Source organism: Aphis gossypii, unplaced genomic scaffold (genome assembly GCF_020184175.1).
Source record: "Aphis gossypii isolate Hap1 unplaced genomic scaffold, ASM2018417v2 Contig00337, whole genome shotgun sequence".
Lineage (NCBI taxonomy): Eukaryota > Metazoa > Arthropoda > Insecta > Hemiptera > Aphididae > Aphis > Aphis gossypii.
Genome location: NW_026083072.1, coordinates 73,370 through 90,881, shown reverse-complemented (window position 1 = coordinate 90,881; position 17,512 = coordinate 73,370). Strand labels below are relative to the sequence as shown.

The window sequence follows — 17,512 nt, the reverse complement described above, 5'->3', positions numbered from 1 at the left end:
GCCTTACATCCTCGTCAGCCTCTCCGCAGACACATTCTGGAGACGGTTGGAGTTTGAATGTGTACAGTTTGGCTCTAAAATTTCCGTGCCCAGACAAGAACTGAGTCACCTCATGACCTAGTGCGATTGGTGTGTTCATCCGGGTTCTGATGCTCGGGAAACACTCGTGAGTCCACCTACCCTTGGTGGACTCGGACCAGCGCAACTGCCAGCTGTCCAGGAGGGTTTCCCATGCCGATCTTAACGTCTCGATCCTTAGACGCTCGGGTAGTAGCTTTGCTTCATCCTTGGCTGCTAGCCACTGTAGTCCCAGCTAGCACTTGTAAGGCTACAGTTGAAGTGGTCCTGTAGGCCCCTGATATGCCTAACAACGCCCTCCTCTGAAGCGTATTCACAAATTCCTCTAGATGGTTGCTTTCCGACTCTTCACCCCAGTCCGTCTCTTCAGATCCACCGATTTCCACGCCAGTCTCCTCTCGGATTCTTTTGTGTTCCTCGGTTTCACCTTCGATCGAGTCTGGATGTATTAGCGTCTTCAGCAGTAAATCCAGAGTGTCCGTTAGACCCACTGTGCTCTCACCACCCCCCTTGCGGAGGGTCGCTAGAACACCTCGCGAGTCCATGTTCGCTCCTTCCTTACACCATCTATAGGCGGACCCCCATGGCTTTTCGTTACCCTCTTCGGTAGTAAACTTTCGCCAGGTTCTCGTCTGCTCTCTTCTCCTTCCTGCCGTATACTTATTTCTTTCTCTCCGGTAGACCTCTTCCAATGCGGCTGTCCTTTCCTCGCTTCCCAAGGCCCGAGATTTGCCAATTTTCCGTCTTATCCGCTTGACTATACGCCGCTGAGTATCAAGGGTCTCCGTGAACCACGAAGGAACCCCGACCTCTCGCGGTTTTATCATCGGCATCGACTTTCTACAGGCTTCGCTCAGTGCCTTGGTTAGGTAATCCGCTCTGGAATGTATATCCTGCTCCAGCCATGTGGATTGGCCGTTGAACAGCTTCTCCGCAAGCCTTTGTCGGAAGACATTCCAGTCGGCTTTCCGGACATTGAACCTTTTACTTTCCTGTTTTACTATTTCTCCCTCCTCTATGTCATCGTATCCGAATGTGATTAGTCTGTGATCACTGGTGACCGCGTTCTCATGCACTTTCCATCCACTGATGGAAGCGGCAACTCTCACCGACGCGAGCGTCAGATCAAGTATCGCCGATCCCATACTAGTTTGGAAGGTCGGTACAGAGCCCTCGTTACAACAGATTGTTTCACTCGACATAATCATATCTTCTACCCTCTCACCCCTACCGTCCGTATGTGTGTCATTCCAAAGTGTAGATCTCGCATTGAAGTCGCCTCCAATGAGCCAGTCCGCACCCCCCAGATCCCGGATCACCGACTCCAGTCTTTCGACATGGACGTCGGTTTCCTCGGAAAATTGGAAGTACGTACTACCCACATAGAGACTTTTGTCCCCGCTGCGGATTTCCACTATCACCACGTGAGTCCCGCTAAACTGCGTTATTAGCGTTGCGCCCAATGAAGGGTTTACCACCAATACCGCCGCCGCTGGTTTCTCACCCGGTGAGTTGCCCGTTATGAAACGAAGGGGAAATCTACCAAGACTGGCAAACGTCCCACTTCCCGTCACAAAAGGTTCCTGGATTAACACAACATCCAGACCTCGTTCCCTAATCTCGGACAGCAGGTCATCTGTTGCCAGTTTCCCCCGTCCCAGATTTACCTGCCCTACTCTTACACCGACCATTTGAATTTCCGGGCCTCCCGCCGGAAATTCACCTCCCACGTCCGACACTTCGCAGTATCACCCGAGACATGGTCACAAGCCCAGTTACTAGCGGCGCAACTCGTGCACCGTATTAGGGCTGGACGTGCAACACAGTGCGCAGCATGATGCGAGCCAGCACAACGCCCGCAGACCACCGACGGCGCCTTGCAGGCTACCCCAGTGTGCCCGTAACGTTGACACCGATGGCATCTCCGCACGTTCACACTTGGACCCTCCCGACACCGCGATAGCCCGACACACATCGTCTGGCCCACGATCTGGCCAGCAACCTCGGGAGTTACCACGAACTCTACATTCCGTCCCTTTCTCGTCACCCTACTTTTGTGCGAGATGAGTTCCAGACTCTTAAACCACCCCGTCGCCAGCGTCACAGAACTTTCATTCTGCTCTTCCAGCAACACGGCGACTTCGTCGTCCTTTACCTCAATCCCGACCCCATGTACTATGATATGAGGATTTCTCTCGCCCGCCCGACGGATGTCGAGCGAAGCGTTTTGGAGAAGTTTCCTCGTCTCCTCATTCTCCGGTTCTACGTAAAGTCTGTCCTTTCCCACCTTTTTCAACCTTTTAAACCTCGGGGCACACTTTTTCTTCTCCAGCTCGTCCCAGAGATTCTTTACCATCTGAGCTTCGGTCACTTCAGAAGTGACCTTCGGCTCTTCCGATTCTTCCTCTCTTTTCGGAGACCAGCTCAGAACGTATCCCTCGTGTTTATTCTCCCGGGCCTTTTGCGTCTCCTCAAGAAGCATTCTCACTTCGTCCGGGACAACCCTCTTCTGACTAGAAATAATTTAATGAACCATGAAGTACATTTTGATAATGAGATCGCTGACTGGAAATACATTGAATCAATATAACATACTGAAAATGATAATATTAATATATTAATAAATTGGCACCAAAACTTACAAGATCACATATTTGCCCTATCAGGACTGAAAAAATGAGAGTTAAATTGGCAACTCAAGTATTGGGTCATAGTGTTTCTGCTGCCATAAATTGTTGTGTAACCTCAGGAAATATTTACATAACGCTTTAGGTATGGCAGAATATATCTTAAATTTTGATCAACTGTTTTATATATTTAACTCATCAACATTTGTAACTACAAAAAAACTAAATAAAGCTTTTACTGTCAGTGACTCCCAAATTAAATTTTTACTAGAAATGCAGTAATATTTAAAAAAATTAAAATTTATAACCATTCAAAAAGAAAAATAATAGGTGAAAAGGATGTAACCAATAACATTAAATTTGTAAATTCATGGTTAATCAGTATTAGTTCTTTAAGAGGTTTGTGGGAAATTTAAAAAAAAAATAACTTTTAATTTGTATATGCAAGAAAAATAAGTCAAGATTGTTTAGAAAATTTTTTTGGGTCAGTAAGAATATTCATGGTGGTGCAGAAAATTGTGCTGATGATTTTTCTATTACTTTTGCCCAATTAAAAGATGTAAACAATGTTAGTGTGAATAATGTTTTAAACAGGACTAGACCATCTAACACTGATATTACTCGTTCACAGAATGATTTAGATTTTAGGGGAGGTTCATTATCTTTAGTCTGTAAAAATTTAATAAAATATAAATGTGGTTTTTTTAATAAAGAAGTGGCTGACTAAACATACTTGTGAAGTGTGTTAAAATTATAGTATGGCCCATCAAATGTTGGATGAAAATAACTTATACTGCTACTTAAAGGCATATCAAAATGACAAATCTCTATTTGGAAGTTTGAGGATGCCAAATGATGAATTTTTTTTTTTTTTTGTAAACTTGAAATTTTATTTCAAGAAAATTTTTCTGACTTCGCCTTAAAAGACAAAATATTAAACTCTTATAGAACTTTTTAAAACCGAAAGCTTAAATCATCCATGTGAAAACTTTCATAGCATATATTTATTAAAACTTTTTACAAGAATGTCAATTTATTATGCAATTAAAACTATTAATCAAAATTTGAAAAATCCTATAAATAAAAGAAAACTAATAATATGGAAACATTAAGATTTTGTGTAAGTACATAAGCTATTATGTATTTTTTATTGCTATTATTTTTTAAACTTAAATAATTAAAGAAACTTGAATAAACATATTAATTGTAAAACTATTGAATTGTTTGTGGTTACCTAATTTACTGTCAATCCAGTCTTGTAAAAGATACTTTTAAATTGTATTTAAATACAAATACATCTACCTATTCAGAAAATATTTAAATACTTTTCAAAAACTTTTTTTATTTTACTTTTTACTAGTTAGTTTACCAAATTATTTTAAATAATAATAAATAAAAAAAAAATAGTATAATAATTTAAAAAATATGTATGTGCCAACTAATTCATTTGAATTTTCAAAGGTATTTATATAAAAGTATTTGATTATCAAATACAAATACGTCCAAGACAGTATTCTAAATACTATAAAAATAAATACTATTATACAAATACTTTTACTCAAATATTTTACAAGATTGTGTCACTCCTATATTTGCATATTGCTTAATCAATCTTATTTAAGCTCAATTATTATTAATTTAAAATTAATTTTAAAATGTAGTTTGAAATTATAAATTGTAAGTACCTATTAAATTTCATATAAATTATGAAAAAATCATAGCTAAGATCGGTAATTGATAAAACGATAACAGATAGGGTCTGCCAGCTAATATGAAATGATAAACAAGTACCCATCCAGCGAACAACGTAATTCGTATTAGCTTTCTCTACTTGTTATCTTCTATACCGTGCTGAACTCCCAAGGTTTATAAATTATCAGATTGCCTCATACTCATGTAAACAAAGCAATCCCCCCGCAGCGCCTTATTACACATGGCGTCATCCGTAGGTGAATTTCGCGGGCGGCTATGGTTTCTTATGTAAATACAATGCTTAATATTCATATTTACAGTCATACTTGACTGCTAATTAATGTGAATTTATGTTTGACATATGTTTATTATTATGTTATTTTCAGGGTTCGGGACTTATAGCACTTAAAATCTTTATAATAAGCGCTTAAAAAAGCACTTAAAAACGTCATTATAAGCACTCAAATAAGCATTTAAAAAACTTAAATTTGATCAATAATCAATAATATTATTATTTATTAGCAATTTATTCTTATATATAATAATTAATTGTACAGATTTGTACAATACAACATATTGTTTTATAGGTGCTTCTAAAAAATTAATGTTTTAATACACATTTAATATAATAAATATTTTAAAATAGTTTATTAACATTAACATTTTTTGTTTTTATACAAAAAAAATCATTATTATTAATCAGATAGATAAATTTATACATATTTAAGTCATTAATTTTCTTAATTTACTTATTTATTTAGTTGAGCTTTTGCTTTTTGTTTTTTTGCTAATGATGCTGCATGCAGGTTAAAATATTTCATTCGGATCAACAACCTTTGTTTGACATAAAACTGAATTACAGGTTTATATTTTTGTGCCATTTCAATTCTGTTGAAAATCTTGTCTGTTAGTCTTTTAACTACTCCTGATCCTTTAGGAATGAGTTGCTTTGTCATTTTTTTTGAATAACTTTTCTACTCTCAAAATGTTGGTTTTTAAGTTTTTACTGGGAGTTATAAATCCTCCATAAGAAAGATGACTAATCCAAGAAAGTATTACATAATCGTGTTCATTTGTAGCTCTTGATTTTTTAGAACCAATTTCGGGAAATTTCAGCTTATGTTTTTTGGCAACCCAACCTGCTAAGTATTCTACAGCATCATTAGTCATTTCACTGTTGTTTCTTGATTCTTTAACTTGTGATTCATTTTCACTGGCTGTATCTGTTTCAGAATCATTGGACATATTTTTGATAAGTATATGTATTTCAAGTTCACATTTAAAATTGAAATCAGCCTGTTTAAAAGCTGCTGCGACTAAAAATTCCTTTTGATTTTAATCAGCTGTGTTGGATGAGCTTGAAAATATGCCAGGGTTTTTTCTAAGATTAATCATTCTTAACCTATGAAGTGCATTTAGGGGCGATGGGTGGTCATTTAATCCCCCACGTGACCGTAACTGAGAAAATAAATTCTCTAGGGCGTCTTAGTTTACTTTACTAGCCAACAAATATTTTAAGTTGTATTCCATCAAAATTTGAAGCAGTAATTTAGTTCCATTTATGTTCATAAGCAAAGCTTTTTGAAATAATTGTAAGTTCTGTTTTCCAATACATCTCATATTTAAAAACGTCTCATACACTTTATTTAACAATGCATCATGTTCTTCTAGCTTAAGTCCATAAGGTGCCGTGAAAGGGGTTCGCTTGTCATTTGGGTGACACATATTTGCTAAGTCAAACCAAATTATTTACTAATTCTATGAAATCAGCAGTATCATTATTTAATTTTATGTCATTAATAAGTTTATAATGTAAAAGTGCTGTAGCTGTAATATGTGATAATAGTTGAGTGGTTAATTTCACTCTTTGTCGTTGAGGTCCTTCACAAGACAGATGTTCTTTTGAAAGTGTATAACATACACTTAATTGAGCTTCTGAAGAAGATACCAAAGCTCCTAAAGGTTTTTATTATTGATTTTATCATTTATAGAAAACCCGGTATCTAGTAACCAATTTCTGACTAGTTTTAATGTATGAGGTGCATCTGGTATGTACACTACACGTCTACCATTAGGAATAGTAAATACAGGATTTTAATAGTTTATATCTAAAGCCTTCCACAATCCTATATTACCTCCTCCGCAATCTCTGACACAACAAATGACCTTGAACCCAATTTCTTCTAACTTTTCAATTATATCAAACAATATGTTTTTGGTCATTTTTTTATCAAAGTCGAAAAAAATGGGTTGTTTCCACTGTGATGAAATTCCTCGAGCCATTTCTACTTGCATTTGATTATGTGGACCGATAAACTCGTCATGCAATACATCATACTTTACTGTGCTTAATATTTTAACTTCATCAAACATCAGTACGGCAAGTTTCTCATAATCTTTTAAAGTATCTCCATTGAGTTTCATAATTTTCAGCACGTCACCTAGAATACCATTTTTCATTTCAATTGTCTTGGCCCATCGCTGAAGAGATGATAGTCCTGAAAAAATGTAGGTAATAAATAAGTTAAAAATAATCAAGAATAAAAAAAAAAATTGTTAATTACCAGGTAGAGGGTAGTGTAATTTGTTTTTCACATAGACATATCCTTTTTTTACTGAGATACCTTAATGTAAAAGCTTTGGCTACCTCATATATTGTCCAACGCACTTGCCTTTTTTTCTTTAATGTTAAATTTAGTTGATTCTAAGAAAAAACTGAAGAAAACAATTTCTTTGCCTCACTTTCAATTGACTTGTATTTGTTCAGAGAGAGAATTTTTACTTCTTCAGACATTGTTTTTTTACTTGTTTTTAAAATTAAATTAATCGAATTTAAGTTTTTTTGCAATGTGTTCTTACTAGTTCGGAGGCATTCATTAATTTTTTTAAAATTTTCAAGAGGTTCTTCCAGTAATTAAATTTTGTCTTTCTGTTTGTCATTTTTAAGTTTCAATTCATTATGTTTTTCCAAAAGGTCATTTTATAATTTTTCATAATCCATTTTTTCTGAACAAGAAACATCCAATGATGGTGACAAAACTTCTGCTGAAGTAGAAGTAATGCTGGATACAATCTCTTCATGGACCTATAAAAAATATACAAACATTCAAGAATAATATAATTTTAACTACCTATAAGTACCATTGTTTATGGTAATTAATTGTTATTATCTATGATATATATATATATTATATATATACATATGCTGCCATATTTATTAGGTATACAATATTATTATTTATTTGGATACCTAACTTAAGTATTTGATGAAAATATTTTACAACTAAAAATTTAATTTGATAAATAAAATAATATGTTATATATAATAATAATTTTAGTGTTACTTAGTCTATAAAGCAAATAATTATTTAAATATTTTTTTGATTTATGCATAGAAAATAAATACAATTATAAAATGTTAAACCCATGGATTAACATAAAATACTGTGTTCTAAAATCAAAATTAAATAAGTTAATAATGATAACTATATGTTTATTATTTTTATAATTAAATAAAAAATCTAGGTACTTACTAATATTTACATTTTGTTATAATTGTATAATTGTACAAATATTGAACATTTAAAATTTACCTGTTTCGTTGATTTAGCTTCAATTCTCTTACTTCGATTGATCGTTTATGTAGAAGTTACACTTTGTGAATGATCCAGTGGTAAAGTAAAGTTGGGACTGCATCAGGTTTCAGTAGATGCATTTTGGGAGTGTATCCTAATTGTTTATGAAAAAATAAATTATTATTAAACATATACTAAATTTAATATATCAAATATATTACTTTTGACTACCAATAAATAATTCCCTAAGAGTTCTGCTTTCAAATCTTGGACGAAAGAATCTGAGGTGAAATGTTCAGAACAAATCAATGATGCCTTAAGATTCCACTTGTCTCCTCGCCGACATCAATGTACCCACATGTTATATATTTCAAGATTCTTTACTGGGAAGCTATACATAAATCATAATTTTTAAATTTACGCCGATTACTCGGACGTATACCAAAATAAAGTTAAACACAAAAGAACGCAAAAGAACTTTATTTAAACACGACGTCCGGTGGTGATCGAGTCACACGATCACCACCACTGACCCCCTTTGCTGTCTTAGCCATCTCTCTTATATATTACACTTACAATAGAATTACTTATGTTTTACATTTTTCTATTACTACGTTAAATTTACAGTTTATAGACACTGTTGCGTCCCGACTAGGTCGATTCATGCATCAACGTACAAAATGAATACGTCGTGTTGTTCAAGTATAAGTTAATTGTTTATTAAAATAAGTCTTGCACGAATACAAATATTATAAGCTTAATGTAGAATATATAAAATAAGATGGTGAGTGGTGTTACGACCTGCCTCAGAAACTGATATCAAAATGACTTGAGTGGTGTTACGACCGGCCTCTGAGTGTCATAGATATCCCTATTCATTGGTTATACAGTAACCGTCTGTCGAGCTCTTGTCTCGATCCCTCTTATATATGATTTCTTACAAGAGTGGGCGGTGACTTCGTCATACGAGGGGTCCCGGAACGACTGCTTGTGTATTCTTACCCATGATTCTTATCGAATCGTTAAGACACCGAGTTTCGACTTTTACAAAGAGACGTGTGAATTTACTTTAATTGTCAAATTATTATATTAATATAATATTCTACTCTCTCGTGTCCTGTACTCGTGTGCCTGTGGTATTAATTTTACAAGTTAGGAAATTTGACATTGTATGATCTTATGCATATAAAATAATCGATACGGACAGTATAGGTCCGTAACAACACTATGACACTATGATTATTATGTAATTGTTATTTTAACCCGATTAATAAATTATTAAACAAATTTATTTACATTTCTTATTATTATATCTTGCTTACTATGCTAACTGTAATATAAAGTTTACTGACACTGAATTGCACAATTGTTATTTTAACCTATTTGTGTGAATAATTAAGTATTGCTTAACTTATTGAATTTTGCTGTTTTACTTATTATCTATAGTTTTTCTTAACTTATTTCTTACGTACTAACATCTCTTATAAAATATTCATACATATAATACAACATTAGGTATCTACAATTTATACATTAATAATTAATTTCAAGATTTATTTTTACATTTTTTATTTTTTCATTTAATATGAATCAATAATATTTTAAATACAATAAATTCTGTTAACACAAAATGCTTCTTGGATTTTAATTAGCTACCTAATGTAAAAAATAATAAGAGTATTATTGGATGGTATTCATTTAACTATAAAACTTGAAAAGTTTTGTTGTCATCAAAATAAGCTACCTACATATTTTTCAGCATATATATTTAATAAAATAATACTCTATTAGCAAAAATTACAGTAAAATTAGTTACCTGTGAAATGAAATATCGAGTCCTTGCTCTTTAATCTTGCTAGCATAATTATTGCATGTCTTTACGGCACAAGATGAACCACCCGAATGTTTTTTGGGGTTTGTACTGTTTGTAGACATGGTCAATGATACAAAAAACAAATGATAAATGTAATTATTATATTTTAATAAATAACAAATACGCAAAAATGAATGAGATAAACGATTAACGTAGACGACTTACTGTAGAACTCGCAAAAACGCACGTGTAAACTATGTAAACAATTGAAAAGTCTCCTACGGGTGACATCACGGTCCGATTTCTCCCACTCCCGATTTTTCAGATTTTCGATATGAGGCAACCGTTATTATCTATAAACCTTACTGAACTCTTGCTTCTCGTATCACTAATATCATTATCATTCTCATCTGTTTTCGGTCGTGTTTTAAATGGTTTTCCTCATAAGTCTAAAGTTCTTTTCCCTAATGTCATTGAAAGTATCATTATATCTAGTTTTCTCCGTTTGTGTAGGTAGTACTGAGGCATTGATACATAAGTCTTTTTATCCAAATTAACGAATCTCTTAAATTATTATTATTTTGCACTAATTGTTTTTGACATTCAGATCTAGAGCTTTTGCAGAATCGACAAGGATATTTAGCAACACAGCTTTCTACAAATCCTAATATAGAATATAATCCAAGACTGTCACCTAAAATTAAAGCAATTGAAAAAAAAAATTTTAAATATTTCATTATTTATTGTTATTTCAATCCCAATTGTTTCTAAATATTTAAATTCTAAAATTAAATCTTTAAATCTTTATTATTTTCATACTGTTTTTTTTAATATTTTTTAAATAAAGAAGCAAGCAGTATATGATTTAAGGAAGATGCTAGTTCAGGTGGTAAGCAAGCCGAGGAAATGTAAACGGCATCAAGTTTTTAGTTTTCTGCATGAGATCCAAGTAGATTATTAATATCCAAATCATCAAAGTACAAGAACAAAGGAAATGTAATTTTCTTTTGGCGATATCTCAATTTTGCTTTCCACATCTATGACTGAAAAAATCTGTAAAATAATTTACCATTATAAAATTCTAGTTCCTTAGTGTAAACATAAAAAAATTTAGAATGTTCAAATTTTTTTCAAAACATATCTTAAGGGAATCAGAATTATATAGACAGGGTTTGGTTCAAAAACAACCATATCATCATGAAGTCGATCATTTAACCTATGCGTAATAATAATTTGGTTAGGCCGAATTAGTAAATTCATTTCTCCCAAAGTTTTTAATCGGAAATGTTCTGCTTTTAAATCAAGAAAAGAGTGGGAAAGAGTTTCTAGAGAATTTAAGATTAAAGTTAGATCTTTAACCGTCTCAACATAATTATTATTTTGAATTTTTTCTTTTATATTTGTTAAAATTGAGTCATTAAAGTTGTGTACATCATTGAGAAGTATTTGAACCATTGTCGGTGTCATTGCACTGTTAGTTTACCATTTTGAAACCAAGTTAATTGAATTTTTTTGTAAAATGTTTTTAAAATTTTCAAGAGTAAAACAATATGTACATTCTAAATTATTCTGAATAACATCTACTGTTTCCTCTGAGTATCTATAATATTGGTTATGGTAGATGAGTGTTATGTAGTCAATATTATTATTATAATATTATTTGTAACTAAATCATGACTGTTTATGTATATTCTTTTTAAAAGAATCTATTGATCTTAAACATCGGAAACACATCGGAAACAATTTAGTTGTTTATATTCAAATATTTTTATGCTTTTATGATCATGATAAATAACATATTTACTGTAGCATTTGAGTTAAATATAGCTGCTAGTTCTATCTTTGATGTTCTGATAATACGAGTATTTTTTGGTGGTTTTTGAACAATAATGCTGACAGGCTGAAATAAATATGGAAGAATTTGAAACGCAGCAATATCGTTGTCACCTAAAAATAATAATACAAGATACAATTAAGTCAGAAACATATTCATGTAAATAAATATCAACACATGCCAGGTCTATGCAGAACAGTTAGTTTGTCTATAAGACTTTTGCTGATATTAATTTCTTTAATTTCCAAGTATATATATTACATTTTTCCTTGAAAATGTGAAATTTTTCAAATAAACTCATTTCTCTTTCATCATACAATTGATACAATATTAACTAAAATATGACCAGTAGGTTTGCTAATGGCTATATATGTATTTATCGTGTTATTATTTTTGTCCTTTGTCTTTTAATCTATATGAAACTGTTGCTTTCCAGAGTTTAGGAATAGTAGTGTCCGGTTTTATATTGTTTTAGAGCCAGGTTAATGAGTCTTTATAATCTTATAAAATAAAACAATAATAGTCATAATTTTCTATTCTGTTCTATAGATACAAAAGTATTTTTAGGAGATATTCAAGCAATAAATGAATTTATGCGAGCTCGCAAAAGAACAGCAAAAAAAAATTATTTTAAGATAAGAATTCATTATCAAAAAGAATGTTATCTAAAGGATCAAATTTGGCATCTAAAGCATTTTTCTACTACCAGGGAGACATCTCATGGGAGAGCTATGATGTGATCTGATATGATGATGACATCTCTCACAGAAGCAGTAAATGTGTATAATTTAGAAAGTAATACAAATGGGGCAGAAATTAAAATCCTAGAATATGATAATTTTGCAATAGCTATTTCAACTCTTTTAATGCAAAGAATAAGTTGTGGTTCAGAAGAATGTGGTGAAATGTTATTTATTGATGTACCTGGGAACATAGATAGATATGGCTGCAAAGTGTTTGTAATATATACCAATAGTTATGCAGGAGGCTTTCCTATTGGAACTATTATTTTAACCAGTGAGTCTTCATCTGTAATTACAGGAGGTTTACAGCTATAGAAAAATTTGTTTCCTAAAGAAACATTATCTAAAAGGGGTGAGATAGCACTAACATAGTTATGTCAGATGATTCGGTTGCTAAGAGACATGCACTTAATAATGTTTTTCCTCAGTCAACTCTTCTTTTGTGTATTTTTCATGTTTTACAGGCAACCTGGAAATACCTCTGGAATTCTAGTCATGGTGTGCCTTTGTGTCATCATCAAGTTTTGTACTCAAAGTTAAAGACATGCTATATTCAAAGAATAAAAAACAATTAGAATCAACATTTAATAATATACTGCATGAACCATTGATAAAAAAGTATTTGAAATTTGAGTCATACATTACCAACTTGTACCAAAGAAAAGAAGAGTGGGCACTTTGTTACCGAAAAGAGTCCTTTATAAGTCTATAACACCAGGGCAAAATATAAATACCATATATGAAGCTGGCATGAAAATTATTAAAAATGTAATACTTGACAAAGCCTATTCCCCAGTTCAGTTATTTTTTTTTATAGTAAACGAATTAGATGCATTTTATGAAATGAAGATCTTAGCCGTTGCAGCTAATAGACCAGCACAATATTTCAAAAAACTATATTCTTACTGAGGCACAGAAAAAAATATTTCAAATATAAAAAACTAGATGGATATAGAAATATTTTTGAAATACACAATAATTGGGAAAACAAAATAACACTGGAAACGCTGTTATCACTATGGGAGGCGGTTTCCCCCCTAAACCGATGTGGGACACTTATTTTGATAACACCGATTTTGAATTCTGATTTAACAATACTGCAATTTTTATATTTTATAGTCGTTGTAATTTCTTAATTATTATTTATTTATCGTTAAATTTTGAACTATAACAATATATTTATCTTTAAAAAGTATATTTGATTTTGTACAATGTACCACAAGCTCAAGAAATGATGTTGAAGGTGATGAAATATTGAGAGCTAAACAAATTATTTTATGTGGTAAAGTTCAGCAGGTAAATTTAATTTTTATTAGTCAACTAAAATGTAAATGATTCAAAATTGTTTTAATATGCAAAATTTGCTTAATCACACTTGCTTATGGTTTATTTATTAACTATAGAAGAATGGTTTATTGATAAAAGCTTTAGTTGTACAAAGTTTTCATATTCGAGATAAACCTTATGAAATTTCTGAAACATGTGTTATGTATTAATAATTAATAAATATTATTAATCATGATTTCCCAACCACCCAACCAAAATTTTAACTGGAGCCATGTTCAAATCGCCTCTAGTATAAGTAAAAAAAGTAATAAAGACTTAAGACATTGACTGAGTAGTGAGCGGCTGCGGGCTGACAGTTTATTTTTATTATGTCCCACATCGGATAGTTATATTTTTGTCCACAAGGGAGCGATTATTAGTTTGTTATATCAATAGCTGTAATACACAATACTTTGTAGATTTATATATGGGAATATGTTCTTGTCCAAAAGGTAATACGGGATATCCATGCAAACATTTAATTTTTATTGCAAAAGATAGTAATTTTGATCTTGGTATTTGCCTACTTACATCAGAAGAAACTAGAAAAAGTCTATACATATTATTGCAACAGGATGTTCCAATATTAAGGAAGGGTTGTATGGTTCTGTGAAAAATGATTATGGTACATTGCCAAATAAAAAACAAGATACACAAAGTCCAAATATTCAAGATGATAATTAAACTTGAGGAAACAAATGTCAGTTGCAAATCAGATCTTAATTTGGAAGGTATTTGCAAGATTTAAGTGATTGTAATGATTTTGAAACAACCGTTAAACAGTTTGATGAGTATGTTAATAAAATGAAACGTGCTTTTGATCCAGACAAAGCATATTTTCTACCAGCCATTAAAAGTTTATATGATCAATGGAAAATAATGTAAAAATACATGCAGGACTCTGTTCAGCAATGGAGACTTTTGGAAAATACTCTGGGTTAAACCCTAAATTAAAAAATTCGAAATTAATAGGCAATAAAAGAATTGGAACTCAGCCCACTGCAAGAGCTAGCCAAACGACACAAATTGGAGGAAGAAAAAAATTAACAGCAGAAAGAACCCCAAAGTGGAGACGAATATCAGAGCACTGTTACACAAATAAAATAAGTTCAAATAGATTACCTCAGAAGAAACATAAATAGTTTAATCCCACTCAACTGCCAGATATTATAATAAAAACTTCACACTCTTTAACACGTTGTGTAGAAATAAATAAAGCATAGGTTCAACACATAGTTCGAAGTAATAATTATAATATAGCTAGTTAGCATTTTTAATATTGTTCTGATTTTTTGAAATTAACAGTTCATTGTTTAAAAGTGTTATAGTTACTTATTTTATTTTAATGGGATATGGTATATTATACTACAAGTTAAATTTTAAATGTTGAAACGAGAAAAAATTAATTTTAATTGTTCGATGTTTGTTAAGATTATTTAGTATTTAGTGATTATTTTTTTTATATTATTGTCGACACTCGAAATCACTGATATAGATATTATCAATTATAAATATTACGCATGCGCATGCGGCATCAGATATGTGATTTGAAAAATAATATGAAATAATATGCAAGTCCATACGCATGCTCATTGCTCATATCAACGGTTAAATGAGCTGGCGTAGCATATTTTAAAAATTTGGCGCCCGGGGAAAATAAAAAATGTGGGGCCCTCATTCCTATCTTATACCTTATACCTGCGTTTTCTACAATATTTAAAATTGTGGTTGTTCTTTTTACAGTACGTGCAGAACCTAACCTTTCCTTGATATTCTTTTTTTACTACAACGGGTTTTTCGTCGCGATTATTTATGGGATTTCTAAAACCTGTGCTGCCCGATGTGCTCGCGTTACTACGTCACTCGTTTGCATAATGCCCCATTTTATTACATTTATTGTGCATTTAATATTTTTTTTATTCGCGTTATTTTTCCCATTGTTTTTATTCGTGTTAAAGCGTCTATTTAAGTTTCTTATGTCTAAATCTGTCTCAGATCCCCCCGTAAAGGTCGGAATCATGCGTATTGCAGATTCAATTCCTAAAGTTACACTCATGATGGTTGTTCGTAAGGTTCGTGGGTTGTATTTAATTATTTCCCAACACCGATTAGGACTCTCAGACATATACTAAAAAAATTATTTGCTTATACGGTAACTTATAAAGTATTCATTGTTTGTCTGATCCTGTATTGTCCTGCTTGAAAACTGCGCTGCGGCTCGTCTTGCTGCTAGGCTCGATTTGTTGACTTGACTCGACTTATCCGTGATCTCCTTCCGTTGATCCTGACGTTTATCACACTCGAGATCCGCTGATGTACATGATTTTGGGTTGGATACCAAAATTCTTCTTTCAGGTGACCCCACACCTGACACCAAAAACGTGTAGTGATCTCTCACTATCGTTTATAAATGAGTGTTTGACGTCTGCAGTTGGACCAGTTTGGTCGGAAAGGATTAGGTTTTTAAAAGTGAGACAAGACACAATGTTAATATAAATGTTTATTAAAGTTAAAGTTAAACTTTTTAATAAAATTGTACATAAATTTGAGGACAGCACGTTAAGTAACTGCCCGAGAAAATAGTTACTCTAAAATTTAGACATAGACTAGTTCTATGTAGATGTAAACTAATTCTAATTCTAAGACGGACAGAGACCCGTATTTATATGGTTCTCTGTACCCCTTGGTTGTACATGATAGAGACTAGGAGATGGACAAAAAGGCGAGTCAGTGATTGTTGTTATTTTAGCTGCGAAAAGTGGTTTCACACCTAAAAGTTACTTAACCCTGAGTTGGACTCGTTGTTGTGCTATTACGCCAAGGCGTGCGGATTTGTAATTTATGCGTACGGCTTGCTTGTTAATAGAGCACTGCATGGGCCTATTTTTTCAAGCCCAGTCCGGCCCATATCTGATATGAAAAACCCGGCCCATTAGAGCCCTCTACTATTTTAATTTATGAAACCCAAGCCCTCCCAAAGTTAAAATTATATAATGAAGCCCACCCACTACCCAGCCCTGACCATTCTAATACGATTCCCAGCCCAGTCCGGCCCATTGAAAGCCCAGCCCAACCATGCTCGGTGAAGGCCCTTATATATAAAAATTATTTATAAAGTTTTCAACTTTTCAACATATTTTATTATTTAGTAAATACAAATATATAGTATAATGTATTTATATATATTATATTATATTGTATACAGTATACAAAAGTCATAGAATAATAATAATTTGTAGTTTGTACATTTGTAAATATTATTTATTATACGTATTACTTATATTATATTGTATTTACATTTATTTTTTATAATAATCATTCAAAAACAAAATTGACTCTACTGTATCCCCCTTTAAGCATGTTCTCCTTTCTTCGATTACTCGTCCAGAAGTACTAAAAGCACGTTCACTTCCGGCACTTGTAGCAGGTATGGCAAATATCCTCATTGCCAATTTTGCCATCATAGGCATTTTTATTTGTCGTTCTTTCCACCATTGCAATACATTTTGATTCGGTTCATAATGTTTCAATTGGTACATGGATAATTCATCTTCACATGTATATCTGGTTCTGGTACTTGATCTTTCATCAATATCTGCCCACTCTGAGAATGTCTTCGTTTGAATAATTGAGATTTCCTGTTTGTGATGTATTTTCTGGTGGATTATTCGGCATTTGTTCTTGAATGTTATGAAGTTGAACTTTAACATTTTCAATTATTCGGTCTCTTTCAATTTGCGAGTCTACCATTTTTAATTTTTTATATGGAGGCCATAAGAATAGAGCTATTTCATGGTACTTATCGAGTTCGAATTTTTCTTGAA

At 32.5% G+C, this 17,512-nt stretch overlaps 1 protein-coding gene and 1 pseudogene across 1 annotated transcript; both read right to left on the bottom strand.

Moving 5' to 3' along the window:
* Positions 1-281: 281 nt before the first annotated feature.
* LOC126553825 (uncharacterized) lies at positions 282-2,560 on the bottom strand. Its single transcript, XM_050208937.1, has 2 exons — positions 1,858-2,560; positions 282-1,816 (listed from the first exon to the last, which is right to left on the bottom strand). Exons 1-2 carry the CDS (start codon positions 2,558-2,560, stop codon positions 282-284), a joined length of 2,238 nt encoding a protein of 745 aa, XP_050064894.1.
* A 2,560-nt stretch (positions 2,561-5,120) lies between these two features.
* LOC114125372 (THAP domain-containing protein 1-like) lies at positions 5,121-9,907 on the bottom strand (annotated as a pseudogene).
* Between the last annotated feature and the right edge of the window lie 7,605 nt (positions 9,908-17,512).

What these genes read in the sequence shown, in the direction of transcription:
- LOC126553825 (XM_050208937.1), bottom strand. Translation starts at nt 2,560, where the DNA reads ATGCTTCTTGAGGAGACGCAAAAGGCCCGGGAGAATAAACACGAGGGA. An exon ending in GTGCACGAGTTGCGCCGCTA is followed by an intron (nt 1,817 to 1,857) that starts GTAACTGGGCTT and finishes GATACTGCGAAG; the next exon opens with TGTCGGACGTGGGAGGTGAA.